The sequence below is a fragment of the Empidonax traillii genome, unplaced genomic scaffold (assembly GCF_003031625.1).
Source record: "Empidonax traillii isolate 1590-97213 ecotype Southwest subspecies unplaced genomic scaffold, ASM303162v1 scaffold243:size714344, whole genome shotgun sequence".
Classification (NCBI taxonomy): Eukaryota; Metazoa; Chordata; class Aves; order Passeriformes; family Tyrannidae; genus Empidonax; species Empidonax traillii.
Genome location: NW_020955436.1, coordinates 97,903 through 120,149, shown reverse-complemented (window position 1 = coordinate 120,149; position 22,247 = coordinate 97,903). Strand labels below are relative to the sequence as shown.

Here is a 22,247-nt window from a genome sequence, read left to right as displayed (position 1 = left end):
AAGAAGTGTTTGTATGATACTCTCAGGCATGTGGTGTGGCTGTTGGGGATGGTCCTGTGCAGGGCCAGGAGTTGGACTCTGACCCTTGTGGGTCCCTTCCCATTCAGGATATTCTGTCTTTCTATGATGTGTATTAATGTATATGCAGTATTTAAGTTTTTGTGTTAGGAAGTGTAACATTGTGATTTTTCAAGATAGAAACTTTGGGTTAAACACATCAAGTTGTTAAATTAGAGCATTGCTGCTCTTAACTTCCCTGTGAACTTACCTGGAAAAGCACTAACATTTAGAGGACAATAAATATACTATTGTTCTCACTACTTAAAAGAAAAGGAAGTTAAATTTATGAATATAAGATTATATCTAATTTTGTTAAAAGTCGGGATTTAAAGATGAGCTGAAAGTGATGTTTTTGTTAAAAATCTGACAAAATCCTTACTAAGTGCCATTGATTTATCCTGCTTTGTTTTATTGCATATAGTTAATTTAGACATGAGCAAGGATTGTCACGAGTTTTATTTTAAAGAGATTGACTTCTTTTAAAAAGTATGTTTTACAATTCTTTTGTTAATTTTTAAAATTGCTTATTTTTAATTGTTAAATTTTAAAATCTTACCTTTTGCTTCATAAGGAAAGTTGCTTAACACTATTGACCACTAGTGTTTTGCTGGTTTCTGCTTAATTTAATTATTAGTGATCACTTGCTGAATATGTAGTTCTTTTTCACTTTTCAACTAAACTGGTGATATATTTACAGCTGAAGCAATCTTTTAGCTCATGTTAATTAAAAAAAAGTCTTATTCTAAAGTATTTCAACAGTTTTGAAACAACTTCTTCATTTTAGGTTAGTGAAGACGAGAAAACTGAACTGACAAATGATCTGTGTGCATCAACTCCTGGCCTTAGTCTCCCTAAAGTGAAAGAACAAATGTTCTATAAGGTAAGTAGAAATTGCTAAGTTTCTCAAATCTGCATTCATTCTCCCTCTGTTAAATGTGCAGTTACTAATTTTAAGTTTTCCCAATTCTAACAGTTAATCCAATTATCTAAATTAACTGAGACTAATGAGAGTTTCTCTGCTTCGTGTGGGTATAAGGGTAGGGGGAAGGACTGGAAAAATGAAGGGAGCTTTAAACTTCTATGAATGTCTTCTGTCCTCTTCTGCTATCCCTTGCTTTTGACACAAAAGTGGCCTTAAGTTTTAATGTTTCCCAGACAAATGACTTAATTTGCCTGGCTGAAGGACAGTTCAGGATGGAGACATTCCCAAACATCTGTTGATGGAACTGTGTTTGGTCTGATTGTATTAATCAGGAATTCATTTTGTGAGAGAGCAAGGGGAGAGGAAAGGCGTTTCTAATGTAGCCCACTGATTCTTTGGAGTGAAGTTGCTTGGGTTCCAGATCTGTTAGCAAGACCTCTTAAATGTAGTTTACATGAATCAAATATTTCAACACATCTGAAACAGAAGACCCACAGAAGTCCATTTCCAAATATCAAATCAGTAAGCAGTGTAAAGCTACGTAAATGAGTTAATAATTGTAGATAGGAACTTTGAAGTATCTTATTTTGATGAGTTGCATGACTTTCCTTAAGCAAACAATATTTTCCCACCAAAATAACGATCAGCTATTCCTAAGTCAGCATGTAATTTCACAATCTTTGCATTTTGTCTGGAGATAGTGTTAAAAGACAGAGAATGACTTAAAGCTTTACTGGTCCACCTTGAATCTCAGGGCTGTAAACACTGTTACTGCATTATTTTGCTGTTCCAAAATGTGTGGTTTTCTTCTTTCTCAGGTTGGACTTGTGGACGCCGTGGATCTTTTTAGAACCAGAAGAGTGTTTATTAAAGATGGCTTTGCATACGTACCATTTAAGGAGATTGATGCAATTGTTTTGAATAACTATAGAACAAAATTATCTAAAGCATTAGCGGTAAGTCAGTCTGATTTTTACAACTTTCGTTGCATTGTTTAATGACACTCTTAGGTAGCAGCTTTTTTTGACTTTTAAATTTATCTGCTTCCATCTGTAGAATACCAAAAACGCTATCAAAAGTACTGACAGCACTAAAAAAGTTCATTATAAGCTGAGTGTTCATAAATTTTAAATGGAATTTAGCATATGATGCGCATTGTAAAGAAATTTCTGCTAGAGGATTTTAAAATTGTTTTTCATGGAGAGAGTAATGTGACCTTTCATTCAAAATGTTAGACCTATGCACACAACTGTTTTTTCTACTCACCTCTCGTCTCCCACAACATTTTGCAACAGGTTTTTGTTGGAACAAGTAAAATAGGTTTTTTTATTTTTCTCTTTCTTTTGTTAGTAAGAACTGAAATGAGGATAAGTCAGAACATGTCGGTCAAAAGTAAAGTCTTTGTTGTATGAATATTTGACGTATCACATCTAGTTAGGACATCTATGGCAACTACTTTATATGAATGTTCTTCTGTTAGTAATTCGGTGATCGATACAGGAATTTCCAGTTTTACAATATGAGACTCTTGGCAGGGTTTAAAAGTTGGTGACCATGTCTGATGCACAGAATTTTAGTCCAAGAAAATGCAGCATGGAATAACATGAAAGCAGTTTAGATTGCTTTTTAAATATGTTTTCAAAGCCTTGTATTGCTGTGTCACATTCATGTCAAGGTTAACCATGAACGTTCAATAAACAAACAGTGTGAAGTAAAAATGCATTCCTTTAACAAATTAGAAAATTAGCATACTGGGATCTTCTTAATTTTGAATATAACTAGAGTCTGTGGAATTCTTTAATGTGCAGTGAAATTGTGATACTCTTATGCGAACATTTTCATTAGAACTCTTTAATACTACTGCAACTAGAGATATCTGTATTTCATTTGATGCATAATGTTCTTGCTGAAAGCTGATAACATTTGTGTAGGATTTAAAAACCATGTTTCTGTAGAAGTGTAGTTAAGTACACAGGCTGTGTGCATGTATTTAAAATACTTTTGAGAACCTTTGTGTACTTCTGGAATTTGCCTATTGAGTAATTAGCTGAGAAGTCTGAAAAACAGTAGGAACTGCAATGAGTAGGCTTCCTGACTTTTCAGTCTGAGCAGAAATCTGCAACTTTTCCTTATGAAGACATGCACTGTCTTACATAGGAACACACACATTATCTTACATATTATTCATTTAACCCAGATTACTTTGTTAAAGCAAATAGCTGTTTTGTAGTAAATATAGATACTTCATATATATATATATACACACACTACATATAGAACTTCTTTATGTTATGCTTTGTAGTCATGGCTTAGAAACTTGAACTCTCAGGAGCTAGGAAAATTATCTTCTACAGAACTGCTGTGTTTTAAGTTATTGCAGTATTTCAGGTTTGCATTAATTTTTTGTTTCATTGCATAAGCTTTGTTAATTGTAGTTGACCATATTTTCTGAATAAGGAATAAAAAATATTAGTGTTCTTTTCCAGAGCTTTTGATTGAAGTTTAGGGGGGTTTGATCACTAGTTTAATGTGAGAAACTGTGTTTAATAAACTGTTTCAGCTATTTTTAGCCAGATGCTAGGAGTACTATTAATTGGAGTCTTTTGGAAATGAAGGCCAAAATTCCATCGTGTTTTACAGAGGTCAATCTAATGTTACTCTGTTACAGCAGAGGCATAACTTAAGTTTGATGGTTGGTAGCTGGATACTTACTGTAGTTTCCAGTAGAACAAAACTATAAACATCAATTACACTTCAGTGAAACTGTAAGAATACACTTTTAAATAAAGCATTGCATGTAAGGAATCTTCTTCAGATCTGAAGACGGTAATGGTTGCTATTCTGCAACATACAAATTCGGAGGATAATCTCTAATGATTTTCCTCAGCCATATCTGGACTGAAGAGGCACATTTCAACAGAAGTTATGACACAGTAGCACAATTCCAGTATCATTCGTGAAAAGTAGTTGTTGAAATAGTATTTGATCTAAGCCTAAGTTCTGCAAGTACAGCTGGTTCACCTGTACTTGGTAGGAAATTAGTGCTGTGTGTGTCTGCTGCAGAGGAGAAATGAGTCAGGAGAAACGTGCTTCACTTCAGGCAGCCTGGTAGTATAGAGGTCTTCATGACTTTGCACAGAGGTTGTGCATCATGGTCAAACTTAATTAAGAAGTAATAGAGCATTAAGCATCATCACTGGGTTTGTTATTTAATTTGTCTTTTAATGAATTTATTGGATAGCAACCTCTTTGGTAAGCATTACTTGTGTTTTCTTTGAGAGTATGTTTTAGTGGGTTTGCAGCATCCAACTATTTACACTTTGTTTTCAGCACTTTCTAATGGACAACCCTTTTTTTATTAGAATTTGAGAATTAAACGTCTTAATAGTCTGATAATCCAAATTAAGCTTGAATGCTGTTTCTAAAGAAGGGGTTTGTATCTTCACAGGGTCATAAAATTATGTTACATACTTGTATCTTCTATGGGGTAGTTTGACTTTGCCCAGTACTTCTCGCAGTCTGTTGTAAGCTTCTAAGGGACAAAATACCTTGATTATAGACAGTGGAAAGAGGGTCTTTTAAATATGTAGTTTTGAGGAATCTTTCTTACAGCTTTCATTAGTGCTTCAGTTCTTCAAGGTTAAAGCAGTGTAGTTTTCTTGTATGGGTAGTTTTGCAGTTATAATAATATAGTAATACTGATTATTAGTACTTGATGCCTGCTTTGCCTCCTGGAGCTTATTTGGTGCTACTCCAAGCAGTCACATGCTCAGGTTTTTGGAAGGAGTTATGCCTATACAGAGTGATTTTATGATGAAGGCCTGCCCTGTCTTTTCCAAGGTGCTCTGAAGCTGTGCACTTTATGGGACTGTGCTTGTGCTAAAGTTGCTCTTCCTAGCTCTCAAAAGCATTGAATAATTTGGGTGGTTGCCTAGCCTTGTTACACTGCTCAATACATTGCAGACTTGTGTCACCATCCTGCATGCTACAGAATGATTCTAGTCAGGGTTGTAAAGGAGAAATAGAATGAGAGTAAATTGATGTGTTGACACAGCTTTGAGAGAACAGTAAATAATTCATAGGACTGACCTTTTAAAAAAGTTTTTTGTTGATACTGGCAGAAATTCAGTTCAGTCAGTTACGCTTTAATCACTTACTAGTCAACCCCATGAAGCACTGAGATGTTTTGGTTTATCCTTTAAAAATAAGTTTGACATCCTGGCTGTGGCTATTCCTTGAGGCTCAATAACAGGGGGAGTTAATATTAGTTAAGCCTTCTTGGCAATTGCGAGTGCAACTGAAGAGGTTAATGTTATGTGTAAAATCAATACTGCGAAGACCTTTCTGTATTCTCTGACCCATTTGATAGTAAATAATTTCCCTGTGCCATTAATGATGATTAAACTGTAGGAAACCTTAAACATTTTCTGTAACAGCATGTAAGCTGTAATGTTAGCTCTGCAATTGTTTCGTAAGTTTGCTTTGTGTTTTATTCATGAGGGTTGGTTTCACTGTGTTTATGCTAAGATACAAAAATATGGATCTCATATTTGAGGAAAGTAGGGGTTTTGTTTATTTGGTTTTTTGTTTTGTTTTGTTTTGTTTTTTTTAATCAGAAAATTCACCTTACTGTAAAGACTCAGGCCAGCAGGCCCATATGAGAGCTATGCTCTACTCAGTACTGTATGAATTGGGATTGCTCTGGAAAAATCTGAAGTGGGACAAAAAGGGGAGGGGATGGAAGGAGCTGACAAATCATTATCTGCAACTGACCTTTATCAACAGTGTCCTGAAATAATTGAGAAAATGACTTAATATTACATTGGCAGTTATCTGACACGTTTGAACTGGAGTTTGTGTTGGACAGCGTTTGCCTCCACAGTTCCTGCCCTGTCTGGGTAACCACAGGGGGTGTAGGGGTGGGCAGCACCTCCCAGCTGCCCCAACTATTACAGCATTTGGTGTGAGCTTCCCTGTGCTGTCTGATCCCCTGAAGTAATGTCATTTCTGAGGATGCTTTTAGGGTTTTTTGATCTGCTTTTCTCATAGTACTGTTTAGTACTCCTTAGTGTTTGCTACAAATCATCTTCCTATGTGATTGATCAGAAAATCTTTCACATGGGGTTATGATTTTAGGTTTAGCCTATAAAATGCTCTTTTTATTATTAGATAAAACACTAGTAGTTTTAAACCTGTGGACTGGGTGCCAGTGGCCCAGCAGCAGGGACTGCAGGGTAGCTCTGGGGGGAGAGGCCAGGGATGCCCTTGTGCTGGAAACACAGTTCCAGCTGGCTCTGACCCACCCACCGCAGGGCACAGCTGAGCCAACAGCCGGGGGAGGACACCTTGGGGACAGTGAGTGTAAGAAAAGGCAAAACACCTGACAGAGAGAGGAGGAGGCAACCAAAAGGAGTGAGATGCTCTCATGACACTGGAGCAGGTGTCCATACCACCCAGGAGGAACCCACACTGGGGCAATGGAGAGTTCTTGTGGGGAACCCATTTTTAAGGATTCTTGTTTTCCTGAAAGACTACATCCCATGGGAGAAAGCCCATGCCACAGCAGGGGAAATATGTCAGCAGGAAGGAGCTGTGGAGAGACGCTGTTCCAGACCGACCACAGCTACCCCTGCTGTCCTGTCTGCCCCCTGAGCTGCCCTGGGTGGAAGGTGTGGGAGTCTGGGGTGAAGGAATACAGTTTGGCTTAAGGGAGAGGGGAGCCAAGGCATTGTCTTAACATTTGTCTCTGCTCCTGAGTCTGTTTTAATTAACAGTAAATTACATTAATTTTCCCCAGCTGAGTTCTGTTTTCTTGCAGTGGTAATTGATAAGCCATCTCCCTGTCTGTATCAGTAGCTGGGTGGAAGTTTGGCCCTTAGGCTGTGGTGGGTTAACTATGGCTGTTCTTTTAATTTTTAGTCACAAGGCTTGTAGATCTGTTGAGATTGGATATGGAGGGCAGGAAGTTCAGCACTGGTTCCAGCTCACAGAGTCGTATTAGCTTCTGTGTTTCCTGGGCTCCTTCTCTGAAACAGCTCTTGGATGAATTCAAGAGGTGGGGATCCTAGGTACTGAAAAACCTGACTCTGACTGGGATGCCTCCATCAGTGTTTGCATCAACTAGATTGAATCATCATGTCATTTCATTGTAATGAACATTACGGTTCAGGAAATGTAATTATTCATGAGAACATAACTTTCCATTCATAGTCTAATGATGGTTTTTCAGTAGATTTATCATACTTGTATTTAAATCCTGCCTCTTTTTTCACCATCTTATGCCTAGCAATTGAAGTAATAACTTGGCTGGTCTTTGAATTATAACTCTACTGCAAAAACTACTGTGAAAACACTTTGTCAGAACATCATATAGGAACTAACGATCTGCAAATTAAAATATAAACTAGAAATAGCACAAAGTGGTACTTTAAGAAATTGATTCCAATGTTAATACATACAGTCTTGGTGGAATGTATTTTTCCCTAATTTAATTTCTGCTCTTTTTACCTTGAAATATGATCTTGTGTAATCTGATAAAATGTCTACAAATCAAATTGTTGGGTTTGGAGGACTTGGTGCAAAAAGAAGACCTCATGGTGTTTTCTAATTTTTGTATTTTTTTTTTTTTTATTGCTTTCCTGATTTGGCATGTAATCTTTTAAATAATGAGAAATGTTTGCTCAAGTATGTTGCTTTACTAACATTTGTAATGATTTATCTTTTGAAATTAAATATTAGTCAAATATACAATTTCAGTTGATTTATGCTATATGTTCAAAGAACCTGTTAATTTAAGAGAAGTATCAGTATAGGACCATCTGCAAAACATTGTCGTCCTAAAACACCTAAAACATTTTCAAGCAATGAAGCAGAAGGGTTTGTGTAGTGGCATTAATGTTGAGAAAGTATGATTGATGATGGTCTCGTCACTTGATATTCATTTCAGGTGTTATGTTCCCAGTGTTAACTTAAAGTAATTCACTGTAACATAAATGGATGATTTTTATAATATGCACATACAAGGTTAGTAAGGTAATAACTTTGGCAGTGTAAGATAAAACGTGATTACAGTGACTTTGTCCTCTGAATCTCTCAGGTGAAAGTTTGCAGTGAAAGTTTTGCAGAGAAGCAGCTGGTCTTGCTTTTCTGAGATATTATAAGGTCGTTGTTTACGGCACAAATAATGTGCTGTTATTTACGGCACAATACTGAATAAAATGGTGATACTTTGAGTGGGAGAAGTGATATTAAGGGAAATTACTTTAAGAGTGTGTGTGTCAGAGAAAACTGAAGCCTGTATGTGGAACTGTAACCTTCAAGATGAAGAAGCTCGCTGGGCTTTTCTTGGTGGGCTTTTTTATTTTTTTGCCATGGCCCCTTAATTGTCCCATTACTGGCTGTTTTCTGAAATATATGCTTAATTGAAGTACATGTGTTCCTTCTAGAGACCACATAGATTGACAACATAGATTAATTATAAATAATACTTGGAGGTTAAATGAAATTGAACTGTATTCAGTATTTTGTCCTCCTGTTCCTTCACTTGGCTTTTTGCACCCGCTACAGAGTATAAGACTTTGTTAAGTACTAAATTTGCATCATGAAACAATTGCCGTGGTCTCTGCATACTCCTGTCTGGTTTGATTTGTATGGAAATACTTTGATCTTCAAATCTATGTAGGTATTTCACGATAGTCAAGGTAACAAAGCAGGATTTGCAGTATTTGAAGGATGTGAAAAGCTTGCTTAGCTGTAAAGATGTCCCCGCAGTTTGGGGAAAAACATTGGAATAGAATATATCAGTTGCGAGTACAATTTGATTTCTATGTTGTGTGGTAGATGTGATAACCTGGAAACTTGTCTCAGTTAATTTGGCTCCTGTTTAATGTAATTTATTAATATACTGGTAACAGTAATTGGGGAATGATGCACTACAGCCAGTGAGAAAGAGCTGTAATGGCCTATGCGGTTGGTAAGTAAATAAAAGTCTGTTTCTTGGGATGATACTGTGTTACAAATTTGCATTTTCTCCTGATTATTTTCTTACTGGCTTCTGTGACCCACAGCCAATGTGATAGCTGTAGCAGTATCTATCTGCAGTTGATCTCATCACCTGTGTTCTGGCTTAGCAAGTTTATGGAGCAGGCAAGAAGAAATGGGTCGAAGCACTAAAAATTGTTATGACTAGCTCTTCAATTACATGATTTTTTTCCTCATACATTTTTTAATGAAATATGGAGAGTGACTATTTTCCTGAGTAAACTGCTAGGATATCCTAAGCCAGGGAATGAACGTTGCATGTGTAACAGTAACATATTTTTGCCATCCCTATTAATGATGAAGATCAGTTGACCTTTGGGGAAGGACTATCTTAAATTCTTTTTTCAATCAGAAGGAAAAATGGGAAATGATTGTCAGTACCTCAAAGTCAGACATGAAATAAATTGAACACCTCATAGTCACATCAGGTGATAGACTGATAGAATCTTAACGTATAGAATCTTTTTAGAGGTTGGAGCACTTCTTTAAGCAGCAAGTGTAAGTAAATTATGCAAGTTTCATCTCAAATGCCTTTGCCAAGATGTGTTTCAAAGAAATTCTACTGTAAGACTAATTAAAAAAAACCCACTAGTTTTACTGATTACACACTTCAAGTGTTTTGAACTCTTTTCAGAAAAACTGTAGCAGTATGCTTTTGAACCTACTGAATATTTATTTTCAAACTTCTAAATATAGATGAAGTGAGAATTTTAGAAATGCTGGTCACTGTCACTGTTGCTACAGCTGATTTCTGGGTGGTCTCATTGTATGACTTTCCATTTCACTACAATTTCCCAAAGAAAATTTCATCTCTTAATGTAATTCTTCTGCAATTAATTGTTATTTTGCATATTTATACTAGAGAGGAAGTGGACCTTTTTTGAAGTTCTTGTAAATGAAGATTATTTGTCAGCGTAATTTTTCCTGGATATAGAAAGGCAGGGTATGTTTGAGAGGCACTATAGTTGTGCAGAATTTTTAGAACAAAACCAAACCTTGTTGTCTTCTGGACAGTCTGTACAGGCTGTCACTAAAATCTCTGGAGTCTGTCTTCCTGAAATATTAGAAACATGATTTAATTAGGCTGAAAATATAAGCTGGAATAGTTAAACTTGGTGCTAGTAGCATTGGGCCTGTTGGTGAACCCTGCCTGGCCCCCTCCCTTTCCAGCTGTGACTTCATTTTGCATCTCTGGCCTGAGAAGAAGCAGATCATTATTTGAACAATGGCTTGTCTCCAGGAAAGCATCAAGTGCCTCTGCATTGCCTGTACTCTGCTGCCAGGTTCCTATTGGATCATCACTTTATTCCTTGTGGCCAGCAACTTCCCTGCCTCAGGAGGGTACTGCTTGTATCCCTGAATATCTTGACTTCGGGGATACATTTTAAAGTTGGGTAATCAGTGTCTTATGCTCAGCTGATTCGGGCTAGTCGGTAGATTTGGAGCTTCTTTTGATTGAATTTCCTGCTGAATTATCTCAGGTTATTTTATAATTAATTCCTGATTTTTTCTTTCTCTAAGTTCCTGAATTTGTGACCTACAAGGACATACTGATCTACTGACACAAACTACTTTTTGCTAGGTAACAGGTTATTTCTAGTTATTTTTCCATTTGTTTTTGAGAACGTAGCTTTGTATTTCTGTGAGAGGTGTACTGTATTAAATGTACATACCCAGTTATCTCATGTGATCTGTTCAGCTTGAAGAAAGGTACAAGTTGAAAGCTTGATGTTTAAACATTACTGAGTTAGCTTTCCTTAGGAGAGGGATCGGTGTTCCACCTTTACAGGTCTACCTCAATCTGTCAGTCTTTCAAGCTTGTCTGGACCTCCAAACATTGGAGTCCTGAAAGACGACAGTAGCTTCGTGTGAAGCACTTTGACATTGATGTGAACTGAAATTTCTTTGTCTGAGGTGGTGTTCTTTTCTCTTGAGGTATGTAAGTAGGAGGTGGTCTAGTAGCAATAAACTCTATTAGATTAGGCATGTCTGTATGGCCTTGCCTGGGCTGCTTTTTGTTACTCCTTAGATTTTCTGTTACTGTGAAATAGAGAACTGGGAGTGGTTTTCGTAATTCTCTGTGGGTTTATGTATGTTTGGTTCCGTGTCAAGTGTAAGTATGTACCATCTCATTTGATGATGCCTTATCTGTCTGAGGGAGGAGGCACTAAAGTACTGTAATTTTGCTACAAAATACCTATTTTTGTAGTGAAAATGGATTTTGGAAGGTGATGATATATTAATTCAGCATCTGTGGGTCTCAGGGAAGTGTCCAGCTGTAAGTGAAATTTTGTAAAATCATGCATATGCTCTGCAGATTTTTGAAAGGGCACTGAGTTAGCTGTTCAGTGTCTGAGTTGTAGAAAGGCAGAAAACAAGGTGAAGTATCAGGGAAAAACAGACCAATGAAGATACTAAGTTTCAATTTACATGTAGCTTGTGAAAGATTTTGTTTCTGTATTTATGTAAACAAATTCCTTTTCATGTAAATACTAGTATTTTTCTGTTTGTAAGGATTGATGTTTAATTTAAATAATCTGTAGTCTTGAACAAATATCAGAAAGCAAAAGTCTTTTTATTACCATCTGTCACAAGTTAAGCCAAATGACATGGTCTATTAATGACTGCAACCTTTGTTTATACAGGTACATATGAAAGAAATGGATTAAATTTGGATGTGGTGCTTAGAGCTTCTTAAGTAATAGAAAACCCCACGAGTTTTCCCAGTTATTTTCCTGGTTATGCTGCCCAAGTGAGGTGAAGGTTGTTTTGCTACCAGCTTTCTTAATCCCAAACATTATTTGTGTTTCTTTTTACTCTATCCTTTTGATTTATAGATAATAAAAATAAATTTAAAAAAAAGTGGAAATCCCAACACTCCACTCCCCTGCTCCCTCTCTTTAAAACTGAGGTGTGAATCAGGAGAATCTTCCTTGGGGAACATGAAAATGTTGAATTACTTTTTTGGAAAGTGGGTAGAATTCTACCAGTTGTCAGAGTGAATGAATAAAACTATTAATCGCTTCTTAGTCCAGATGACAGGCTTTTAAGGGAATTTTTGTTAAGAGTTTACTCTCCCAGGCACTATTGTAGAATGCTGGGCATATAACACCCCTTGGTGAAAGAAAGCAAATACCTTTTTCTCAATAAAAGTTGATGGTCATATTGCATGAACAAGTAAATAAAAGAAATGTAACAGGAGGATGTAGGCTAGAGAATAAAAGTTATTAATTAATTTAGGATATATTTAAATTTAAAATCAGTTTCTTATCTGTCACGTACAATAGCATTTTGCCTTGTTAGATATTTTAATAAGTGGGATTTCAAAGACAGATTACAGCATGCTTCTAAACTACTGATATTCTTTCTCTAGATTGCCTCTACTGAACAAATGAAAATCTTAAGAGTTATTCTGCTTTTAAATTTGGGATGTTCTCTGATGTTCCTGTATAAGAAAGAAAGGTCATTGGAGAGGAGACATATTGATGCTTGTAGTTACTTTCTCTTTTCTCCTTCTGAGTACTTTTATCACTCATAGTACAACTAGTCAATTTTAGAGTTATTGGTTTTAAATAGCAAGTCCGGTTGGACTTTTGATCTGAAACTAGTTCAGGAGGAATAAAGAGAGGAGTGTTGTGGATCATCTGATGATGTGCATTTGCTGAAATTTAGTCTGGGAAATAACCTATGATCTTTGTTATTAGTACTTTCCATTTTCTAGTGGAAAACTATTAGGCACTTCTATTCATCTATATATTTTTCTTATGCCATAGGATAATGCTGTTATAGCCTGCCATAAGAACAGAGAGATGATTGAAGTAATAATTAAAGAGGCAGGAATAAAAATTTCTTACAAGCTGCATGCTTTTGAAACCAGCACTGTGTTTATATCTGTGACTTTGGGAATTCATAATGGTTCCAAGATAGTGGGTAATCCACGTGGATTGAAGTCCACAGCCTAGTACCTGGCTCTTTAAAGAGCTGGATTTTGTCATGGGCAGATGTGGGATACTTGCACTCGGTGCAAGGAAGAATACATCAGACAGAGCATGAGCATAAACCGTGCTCTCCTGCTGAGGGGTTAAGAAGTAGCTGTGGAGCAGTGGAGAATGAAAGCTCCTGGCCTGGCCTGCACAGGGTGCTCTGCCAGCATTCCTGACAAATCTGGGCAGAAGCTGTATGGGGGTCATTGTAAGCTCTTCTTTCATGTGGAAGCCTTTTCTGCTCCCCAGGCATGAATGTCATTATGAGCAGGAGAGGGATATGAGATATTTGCAAAAAAGAAATCCATTTTCTTTTCTTTTTCATAACCTACTTTGCCTGTGCGACAGTGACTGGAAGCCAAAGAGAACCTCTAGGGAATAGAATGGAAGAAACTTTTGTTTATATGTGTGGGGTTTTTTTAAAATTTTTTTTTATTTTTAATTTAATTTTTATTTTAAAGACATGGTTCACCATAGAAATTTGTGTAGCAGATGGTAACATAGTCTCATCTGACAAGTGATTACTCTGAGCTCAGGGTTAGTTCTTTTCTGAATCTCACTACTGAAATCTAAGTCATAATCATCAAGAATTTCCCTGGCTACAGATGCATGTTCCTTCAGCCACTTAAATGGCACAGCAGAAGCAACCACAATGGGGTTGTGTATCTGAGTGCAATGTTCACTTGTATTTAGTGGTGCTGTTGCTTAAACTTTTAGTACAAGCATTGCACTCTGGATCTAATGTGGTTCATATCTAAGCAAACCTTAAGATCAGCATGCACCAGCCTAGTGCCCTGGCAGCATCTTGGGCTGTATCAACAGATGCATGGTGGGTAGGTAGAAGTGAGGAATTCTGCCTTTACTTGACTTGTGTCATTAGACCACATCTAGAATATAGTTTGGGGATTCCTAGTACAGAAAAGGTGTTGATAAACATCTATTAGGGCAAGTCCAGTACAATTCTACCCTCTATATTTTCTGTCTGTCTTTACTGCCAAAATTGAGGCTAGTGTTTACCAGATCGTCAGGTCTTTTCCAGAAGATCTGCTCTCCAGTGAGTTGGCCACCATCCTGTACCAATGCAGGGACTTATTTTGTCAGAGGTACAGGACTTTTCAGTTGTGCTTGGTGAAGATGGAGAATATGTTCATGATTTCCTCTCTCTCAGCACCCTCAGGTATATCCCGTCACGTTCCACAGACTTGCACGAGAGATTTCATGGTAGATTCCTTATTCAATCCTTTTTGTCTAATTGGTAGTTCTTTTCTTCCTTGAATAATCTTTATAAGGCATAAATGTCTGGAAATTTGTTGGTAAAGATGAGCAGAAAATGTAGAGGTTAGAATCACTCCCAAACTTGCTTTTGTCTTTAATGTGTAGCAGTACTCTTAGAAGCTGGAATACTTAAAATCTAATTTATTTCTATTTACTTTCTGAAATTTGGAAAGTCAATATGTAACATTCCTTTTTTTTTTTTTTTTTTTTACTGTATCCTGTCACTTGGCAAAATGTAGTTGATTGTACACTTCTAGTATTACTTTGAAGGGGTACAGCAATTATACTTCATTCACTGCATAATTGGACTCAAAAATTTTCTATATTTGCACGATTAAAAAGGCAAAATGTGGAAACTTCAAAATACTTTTGGGTAATTCTGTCAATTTTCAAGTTAGACTTTAATTTTTTCCCCCCTCTGAAGTCTTTATTCAGCTCTCTTAAAGTGAACTCTGTGAAAACATTCTTGCCGCTGTTGGGCTTGAAGTCAAGTAAACTTTCAGAAAAGCAAACTCAGACAAAATACCAAAAATCAAATGCTGTGTAAGAGATTTCTCTCCAGGTTGCTGCAGCTCCACGTCTTACGTCACGCGGTCCAGCTGGACATTTTGCCTCCTGAGTGGAGTTTGGAGCAGGTTTATCGGTTTCACGTTTTGTTCTGGTCAGCACCCCGGACATGCGGGGAGCTTTGGGAGAAAATTCTGGCTTGCCGTGGCATCCCGTCTGGTGTGTGCTCAAGCCGCGTAAACCGCCCTGTCCGTGCGGTTGGCGGTGCGTGCGGGGGATGCTGTCTGTCTGTCTGTCTATCTGTCTGGGTGTCCCGGTGCTGCATTCCTGGGCTGCTCCTCCCGGCCGCGGCCAGCGGAGGGCGCCGCAGGAGCGCCGAAGGCGGGAGCAGCCCTGGGCCCTGGATAGCCATGGTTGTCTGCGGGGGGAGACGGAACACGGGGTTCAGCTCTTAATTGTAAACAAAAACGTGTGTTGTTGTGTTTGGACTAATGCAGAATGTATGTAAATGAAGTTGATTTTATTCCCTTGGTAATGCAGCAAAAGTAAGTGTTTCACTGAATGTCTTTAATTTTTACTTCTGTAATTAATTTACCTGTATCTGTCAGTATCAACTAATAAGCAAAAGTTAAGAAATAATCCACATTAAAAAATTTTAATGATGTCTTAACAGTATGGTCATGAATCTGCTTGCATGTCATTCACAGTTACTAGACTTCTATGTACTTGTGATGTGTAGCTCATTCTTATTTTCATTTGTGGCATGGAAAGTTTTCAGTGTTTCAGCTCATACTGTGTTTTGTCCATGATGTTATGACTATATAGGTTAATCTTTCAGTCCTTAGACTTCATAAGCTTTAGCATCAACTAAACCAAGTATCTGACCATAAATGAGCAGTTATGTTTTTCTCATTAATTATTGTTGAGACTGCTTAGCATTGATTTTTATGGTCAATTCTTGTTCTTATTTTCTCTCATTAGTGTCTTTGTTAACTTTCTTCCTGATGTCATTGTATTCTTATTAAATGGGCACTTGTTTGTTTTTTTGGTAATACATGTAAAAAACTTTGTATTGTATTTAGAAGATGAGGGATTCTTCTCTCAGAACATTTTTTTACCAGCTACTGCTGATCCTGGAAGATATTGTTATTTGGACTTACCCATAAATCAGAAAACTGTTATTAATTATCTAGCTACTCTTTTGTTTTGAAAACTCTGCTTCTGTTTTCATGTCTTTTCAGCTTTCTAAGACTATTACTTGGGCATTTTCCTTCAACATCCTTTCAGTTTCCCTTAAGTCTTCTGTAGCATGAAATGCTGCAGATGTATCATCATCAGTGGACAGCTGGCTGTAAGAGTCATCCTGTGTTTAGAGCTTTGTTCTTGGCCTTGATGTGGTTATGTTCATCACATCTAACCTTATTCTGAGCAGTATTCTAGTTTATGATCTCTCCGTGTGTTTGATTTTTTTTTCCCTGCAAATGTTGCATACTGGATCTTTGTAGATATGTTTGGATATTTAGAGCGTTGTCTTGCGTCCAATATTGTATGAAGAGCACAGCCTATTCCTGATGCTCTGGAGTCACAGTGGTTCTGTTTCCAGTCCCAGATTTTTGTTCTTGTCAGTGCTGCTATAAAATTGCATGTCAAGTTCCTTGTAGGAAAGACATATTTCAGGTTTTAGCTAATATCACAAGGATATGTCTAAAGCTTTTCAAGGATGTAACATCTTATAATCTTATTTCCCCCAGACTTGTGTTCTATTTGAATTCTGTTCATTCTGTTATATCTTACTTTGAGTTGTGTGTTCCCTGCCTGGCAACAAATCCAATTCTGCAGCAAGTTTAAAAAACCCAAAACGTGACTCTGTTACAGTCTACAATGAAAGTAAATAGATGAATGAACCACGCTGCTTATTCTTGGTAGAGCCGTGACCTTAAAAAAAACCAGTTATGCTTAAGTAGTAACTGTGCAGCTCGCTTACAGAGATAACAGAATTAGTGGTGCATGACTCTGTTACCTTCAGCTCCATATCTGTGCTATGCCAACAGAGGCAGTTCCATGCTAACACAGAGATTTTATTCTTAGGATTTGTAGTGGTATCTGTATTGAAGGCTGTGCGTGTCTAGAATGCATGGAGGCAAGTACATACTGAGCATGATTCTACATATTATGACTTTTCTGCATGTGAACTAGAATATATTGCAAGCATAGTTCAGATTTGTTTCAACTTCAACTTGAGTCTACCTGATTTAAATGGCAATATAGATTCAGGTTGTCTCACAGAACAGGAACAGGCTGAAACCCTGTTACTGCTGATGTTCTAGCTGGTAAACCAATGAAGAAGTAGAGGCTGGAGTAACAAAATAAATCAGTTTGGAATGTGATTAGCTGCTTCTATAGTTGTCTGCTCTTGTGGCAAGAGAGAAAGCAATAAAATAGCCTTGAAAAATACTTGACACGTTTTCTGACATAATTTGTTTGAAAGCAGTGCTTCCTATATAGCTCGGTTTTGCTCTTTTCCTCCTGTAACAAAGTTTCCTCCTGCAGTTTGCAATAGTTTCTCAAAGTAATAACAGTAATGAGGTGTAGTAGTTCCTCGGTAGTGGAGAGCCGATCTTATAAATCCTAATCCTGTTAGCCATACCTTTATGATAAAAGTTCTTTCCTGTATTCCAGTTAGTGCTTGCATTTATAAACCTTGTTTGTGAAGTTTCAGTCACAATAGCAGTGTGCTCCTAGAAAAAGATTTGCCTCAGTAACAGAGAATGGTGAGACGGGTTTATGTTTCTATTTGCCTGTTGTACCTTTTCAAGATACCTATCAATCCTGAGTACTTTTCTCAGAGGGAGCCCTCGGTGGTGTAGAGGAAAACACACTGCACTGTCACTGCAGAGACCCGGGTTCGATTCCCGGTCGGGGCCCCTCCCCGGGCAGATGGAGCTCGTTAGCCCGTAAGGCAATCCATCTATGTCCTGAGGACCTCGCTGCCACCGTCCAAGCGTGCTTGGCCCCGGCAGATGAACCTCAGGATTAAAGGGTGGGCTCAGTTCCGCGCACACTGTGTCTCACCTAAAAAAATCCAATGCGCAGGCTGGAAGGTGGAAAGACCTTCCCCGGTTCTTCGTTCGCGAAGAGACTGGCCACACCACACACTTTTCTCAGAAAGGTGGGGATTTGCCCAGTCTTCATTACATTAACTAAGCCATTAAAAATTCTCAGGAACACATAGGGAAGATTAAAACCAAACAGAATATCTCAAACAACTTGAAGTTTATGGTATTTTGACAGAGATTCATGTTTGTTTTGTGTATAATAGGCTGTGATGTAAAGCTCTGATTTTTGTTTTTAGTGGAGGGTTTTTGGTTGGTTGGTTGATTGGTTGGTTGGTTTTGGTAGCGTGTTTATTAAGCGTAAGCCTTGCTAATGATTTGACCTTCTCTATCTCTTTGACCTTCTCCATATCCAAAGCCCACTTGCTGTTGGTACCTGAGATGCTATCATTGGCTTTCTGGCCCAAATATGTAGTAAGAATGTAAAGCTGTTACAAGTTCATCCATGCTTCTTGTTTTTGTCCTGCATGCACCTAAACAATTAGAGCAAGGCAGATACAGTCTTTGGGGCAAGCTTACCTCTTATCTGTGCTTTCCTTATTTTACCAGTGTATACTGGAATCATCTAAAGAGTTAGAGCTGGACAAATGTAGTCAAAGGCTTATTTTCTGAGTGATGCTTTGGAGAAGGCTTGGACAACATAAGTGTTACTGTCATTTATTAAAGGCATTTGGAACAGAAAGTTTGAAGTAAAGAAAAATAATGATGCTGTATTGCTTGTGTTCTTCTATTTTGGCTTAGTGAGTTGACCTTAAAGAGCAGAGATAATATTATAGACAAATAGTTTCTCATATAACTTTGCTCTGTAAAACAATGTTGTACATGGGCTGCGGGGTGACTGTGATTGCTCTGGCATTTTGTGAGAGCTGTTTTCTGTTTTTTCCTAATCTCTTCCTTTATCTCTTGTACATAGATGAAAACAATTTGATTGTCCCACCCTCAGTAACCTTATTGTTCTTGTCCCAGATAATTTTTCTCCTGCTTGAGTATTCTGTGCAGGCTTAGTCTTGGTAAGGTCACAAGTTGGAAAGAAACTAGTTTTCATATGCAAAATGGATAGTGGGGTTTCACACGGGTTTTGGTGACCATTAGAGAAAATGTTGTAAAAGGTGAAATTAAAGAACTATGTTTTTCTGGTTCTAGGGATGATGGGATATGTTGAGTGCTGTAGGAGGTATGCTTAGCAGGACTTGTCAGCACTGTGTTTCAGGAAATAAAGTGTTTAATGGAGACATAAAAAAAAATGTAATTCAATTCATCTGGTCACAGTTTTGTGAGGTCAATGGAACCATTTTGATTTCCAAGTGTTATACCAAACCAATCTGTGAAAGAATTAGTAAGTTGACTCTCACTGACATGTGATTTTTTTTTAATTATTATTTACTGTTTCTGTGTTGATAAACTACCTAGAACAAGACTGACACATATTTAGATCTAGTCACTTTTAATTCTATATAGACCTTATTTTTTGTACTATATTGAATATACTATATTTAGCAATGGCTTTGCTGAACTCTGTAGAAAGTAGCTTTTTCATGTACTTTATGTACTCTTCTTCTACACAGGTTATTTTCTGTCATGACAGCATGCTGCAAGTAGTTGTAAGCAACTTAGATCCTTTAGGGCTTTATAATTACTCAGCAGCCATGGTGAAACAGATTTGATGCTAGCAGCAAGAGTTCCTCGGCTAATATAAATACTTGAACTAGTGATTACAGCCTCTGATCCTCTGCCAGTAGTAATTACATCCTCTATTCCTCTGCCCCAAGGGTGGTGAACTGCTGTAACTCAGGAGGAACCAAACTTCTGCTCTCTGTTGCCGACAGACACTTGGCCAACACTGTCGTATATTTTCATGGCTCCCAAAGGATCAAGAGCTTGAAGAATGTTAGAAATATACAAGAATACAAAGGATATTTACTCACAGGTTTTGCCTAACAACATGTTGGCCTTGCTTTAGAAAGTAGATCCCAGATTGTAGTAGATCTGTTCAGAGACTAATGCTTGTAGAGTACATTCTTCATAAAAACTCTTTTTTAGTGCCTCCTTTGTCTGAGGACATTACTGTAAAGGAGCTTACCTTCTGAAATGCAGTGGTAACACCTGATTTGGCATTTATTTTAGTTGTTTATTCTTTTACATGTTCATCTGGCTTTAAACATGCTATTCTATGCAATTTATTGTTTTCCTTGTAGTGTTTTGTTTTCTGAGAGATAATAGTGTCTCTTACCTAATATTTTCCCGTGAAACTTATTAGCACTTACTGTCTTGCAGATTCTTGGTCAAATATGGTGAGTTTGCCTAAGATGGGCAAAAGTTATTAATTCCAACACTTCAAGATGAGGGTAGGTAGCAGGATCACTCTAGCCTCAGACTACTGGTAGATGGACCAGTGAGGGAGCAGCTCAAAGCCTCAAGGGAAACGAAATGATACGTCATGGAAAAGAGCAGACTTACTGTGGGATATTTGAGGGTACTTGTGGGATTGTGTATAAGCGGTTATGGATCATCTAGCAGAAGAGCCAAAGCAGGAAAAGGGAACAAAAGAAATCTACTGATAATTATTAGGTTTGTGTCCAGTGCTTTATCACTGCAGTAATAACTTGATAAGAAAATCTGTCTCATTAAACACTATTCCTAATTATTCTCCTGGTTTGAGGCATTTTTTTCTGTTCTCTGTGTGTGCGGTGCTAGTGAGCTTCAATCCACAGTAGCTGGTGGGTAGTTTCAGAAGTCTGAGAGCCAGAGTCCATAAGTGTTGAGGCAAGATACTAGAGAGAGCAGAAGGTTTGGGAGTCAGTGGCTGGAGGGGCTGACATCCAAGCTGATTTCCAGAGGTTTTGAAAGGCAACCTCTGAGGAGACCACAGTTGGCTATGAGAAACTTATGGGGATGAGATTAGCCAACACATGAGAACAGAGCAGACCATCTGTATAGTTTGTGTGGGCATGTGCTCTTTGTGTGTGTGTGTGTGTGTGTGTGTGGTGTCTGTTTCTGTGTTTGTGGAGCTCTTGAGGTGGCCAGCAGTGTCTGCACAGTGTTTGATGAGGGGTTCATGGTCAACCTTGCTGTTGCTGGGGTCAGGGGTAGCAGCAACCTGACTGTGGTGGGCTGGGAAGGAGAACATCCCTGATCCTTGAGTCACCAGCTTTGGCTTCACTTCAGCAGCTTGCTGTGTGCACTTCTGTTCTTACTTAAAGGCATTGAGCCACAGGACTTAATAGGGGTCAAATGGAGGTCCCGTGCCATAGTTAAGTTCTAAAGCAGCAATCTTATGTTTCATAAATAAGTAGCTTTTTTGAAGACCTGGTTTTCTGCTTTATGAAATTGAGTCCTGGGGGAAGCATTCTTACGTCAGAGTGTATTTATTTATTCAGAAGTAAAATACTTGTAATACTTGTAAATGTAAATAATCAACATTTAAAAAAAAAAAAAAGGAATAAAAACATTGCATGTTGTTGGAGTTGCTACTAGTTTTCCTTAATGCAAATGTCCTTTTCTGTTTTGGTAAGAAAATATTTAAACATAAACTCTTACTCATGTTTGGGAAATGTCATTGCTGTTGCTGGCAATTGAGAGTTGAGATTAAGTAAAGTATTTGAAAATGATGATAAGTAGGCTCAGATTAATGCTGGGTTGTAGCAGTATAGAATTTGAGTGCCTGTCATGTTTTTAGCCCTACTCACTAAAGATAAGAGTGTAATCACTGGTACTTGAACATAGGGGAAACTGGGGCCTAAAATTCTTTCAAAGGCTGGCAAGATTTGTTTTTACTTCTTAAAAAAACTTAATGAATATTGTAAAATGTGCTCAACTGAGCAAAAGTATTCCTAATACCTTTTTACATTTAAAAGATAGGTATTTTCGAAGTTTTAGCAACAAAACAATTATTTTCAAGCTGTACCACATGTTGAGAGAATAAAACACTTGAAGTTCAAATGCCACTTTCTGAGTTTTGAAAGTAAGAGATTGGTATCACGCAGGCTGTTGTAATAAAATCTTTTCTCTGGTGTTTGGTATGAAATTCATGAGGATTACTTACATTTATTTGAAATTGTATAGTAAATTTCTCAAGGGGAAAAAAGTAACTTTATGAGTATTTGAGAAGCTCATTAAACAAAGAGAATGCTTTGCAATAGTATCGTTTTTCCTTAGACATTAACATCTTTACCTTAGTGTTTAAGGACTTGGTAGGAACACGCCTCAATCAGTGTCTACTTTGGTAAATAATTCTGGTCCCGAACAACAAATGTTTTTAAGATTTTTGCTAATTTTTCTCTGAAAGCAATCCAAGAGTAAAATGATTTTGTTTCCAAAATATCCCTTCATTTCATCCTCCTGAAAAAA

The 22,247-nt window shown here is 37.5% G+C and overlaps 1 protein-coding gene across 1 annotated transcript in view; it reads left to right on the top strand.

Moving 5' to 3' along the window:
* The window catches only part of PRIM2 (DNA primase subunit 2), a 95,411-nt gene that overhangs the window by 23,342 nt on the left and 49,822 nt on the right, over nt 1-22,247 (top strand). The window contains exons 5-6 of the mRNA XM_027888653.1: nt 845-940; nt 1,801-1,938. Coding sequence (XP_027744454.1) covers nt 845-940; nt 1,801-1,938 — 234 coding nt within the window. The remainder of the gene's footprint in view (nt 1-844; nt 941-1,800; nt 1,939-22,247) is intronic.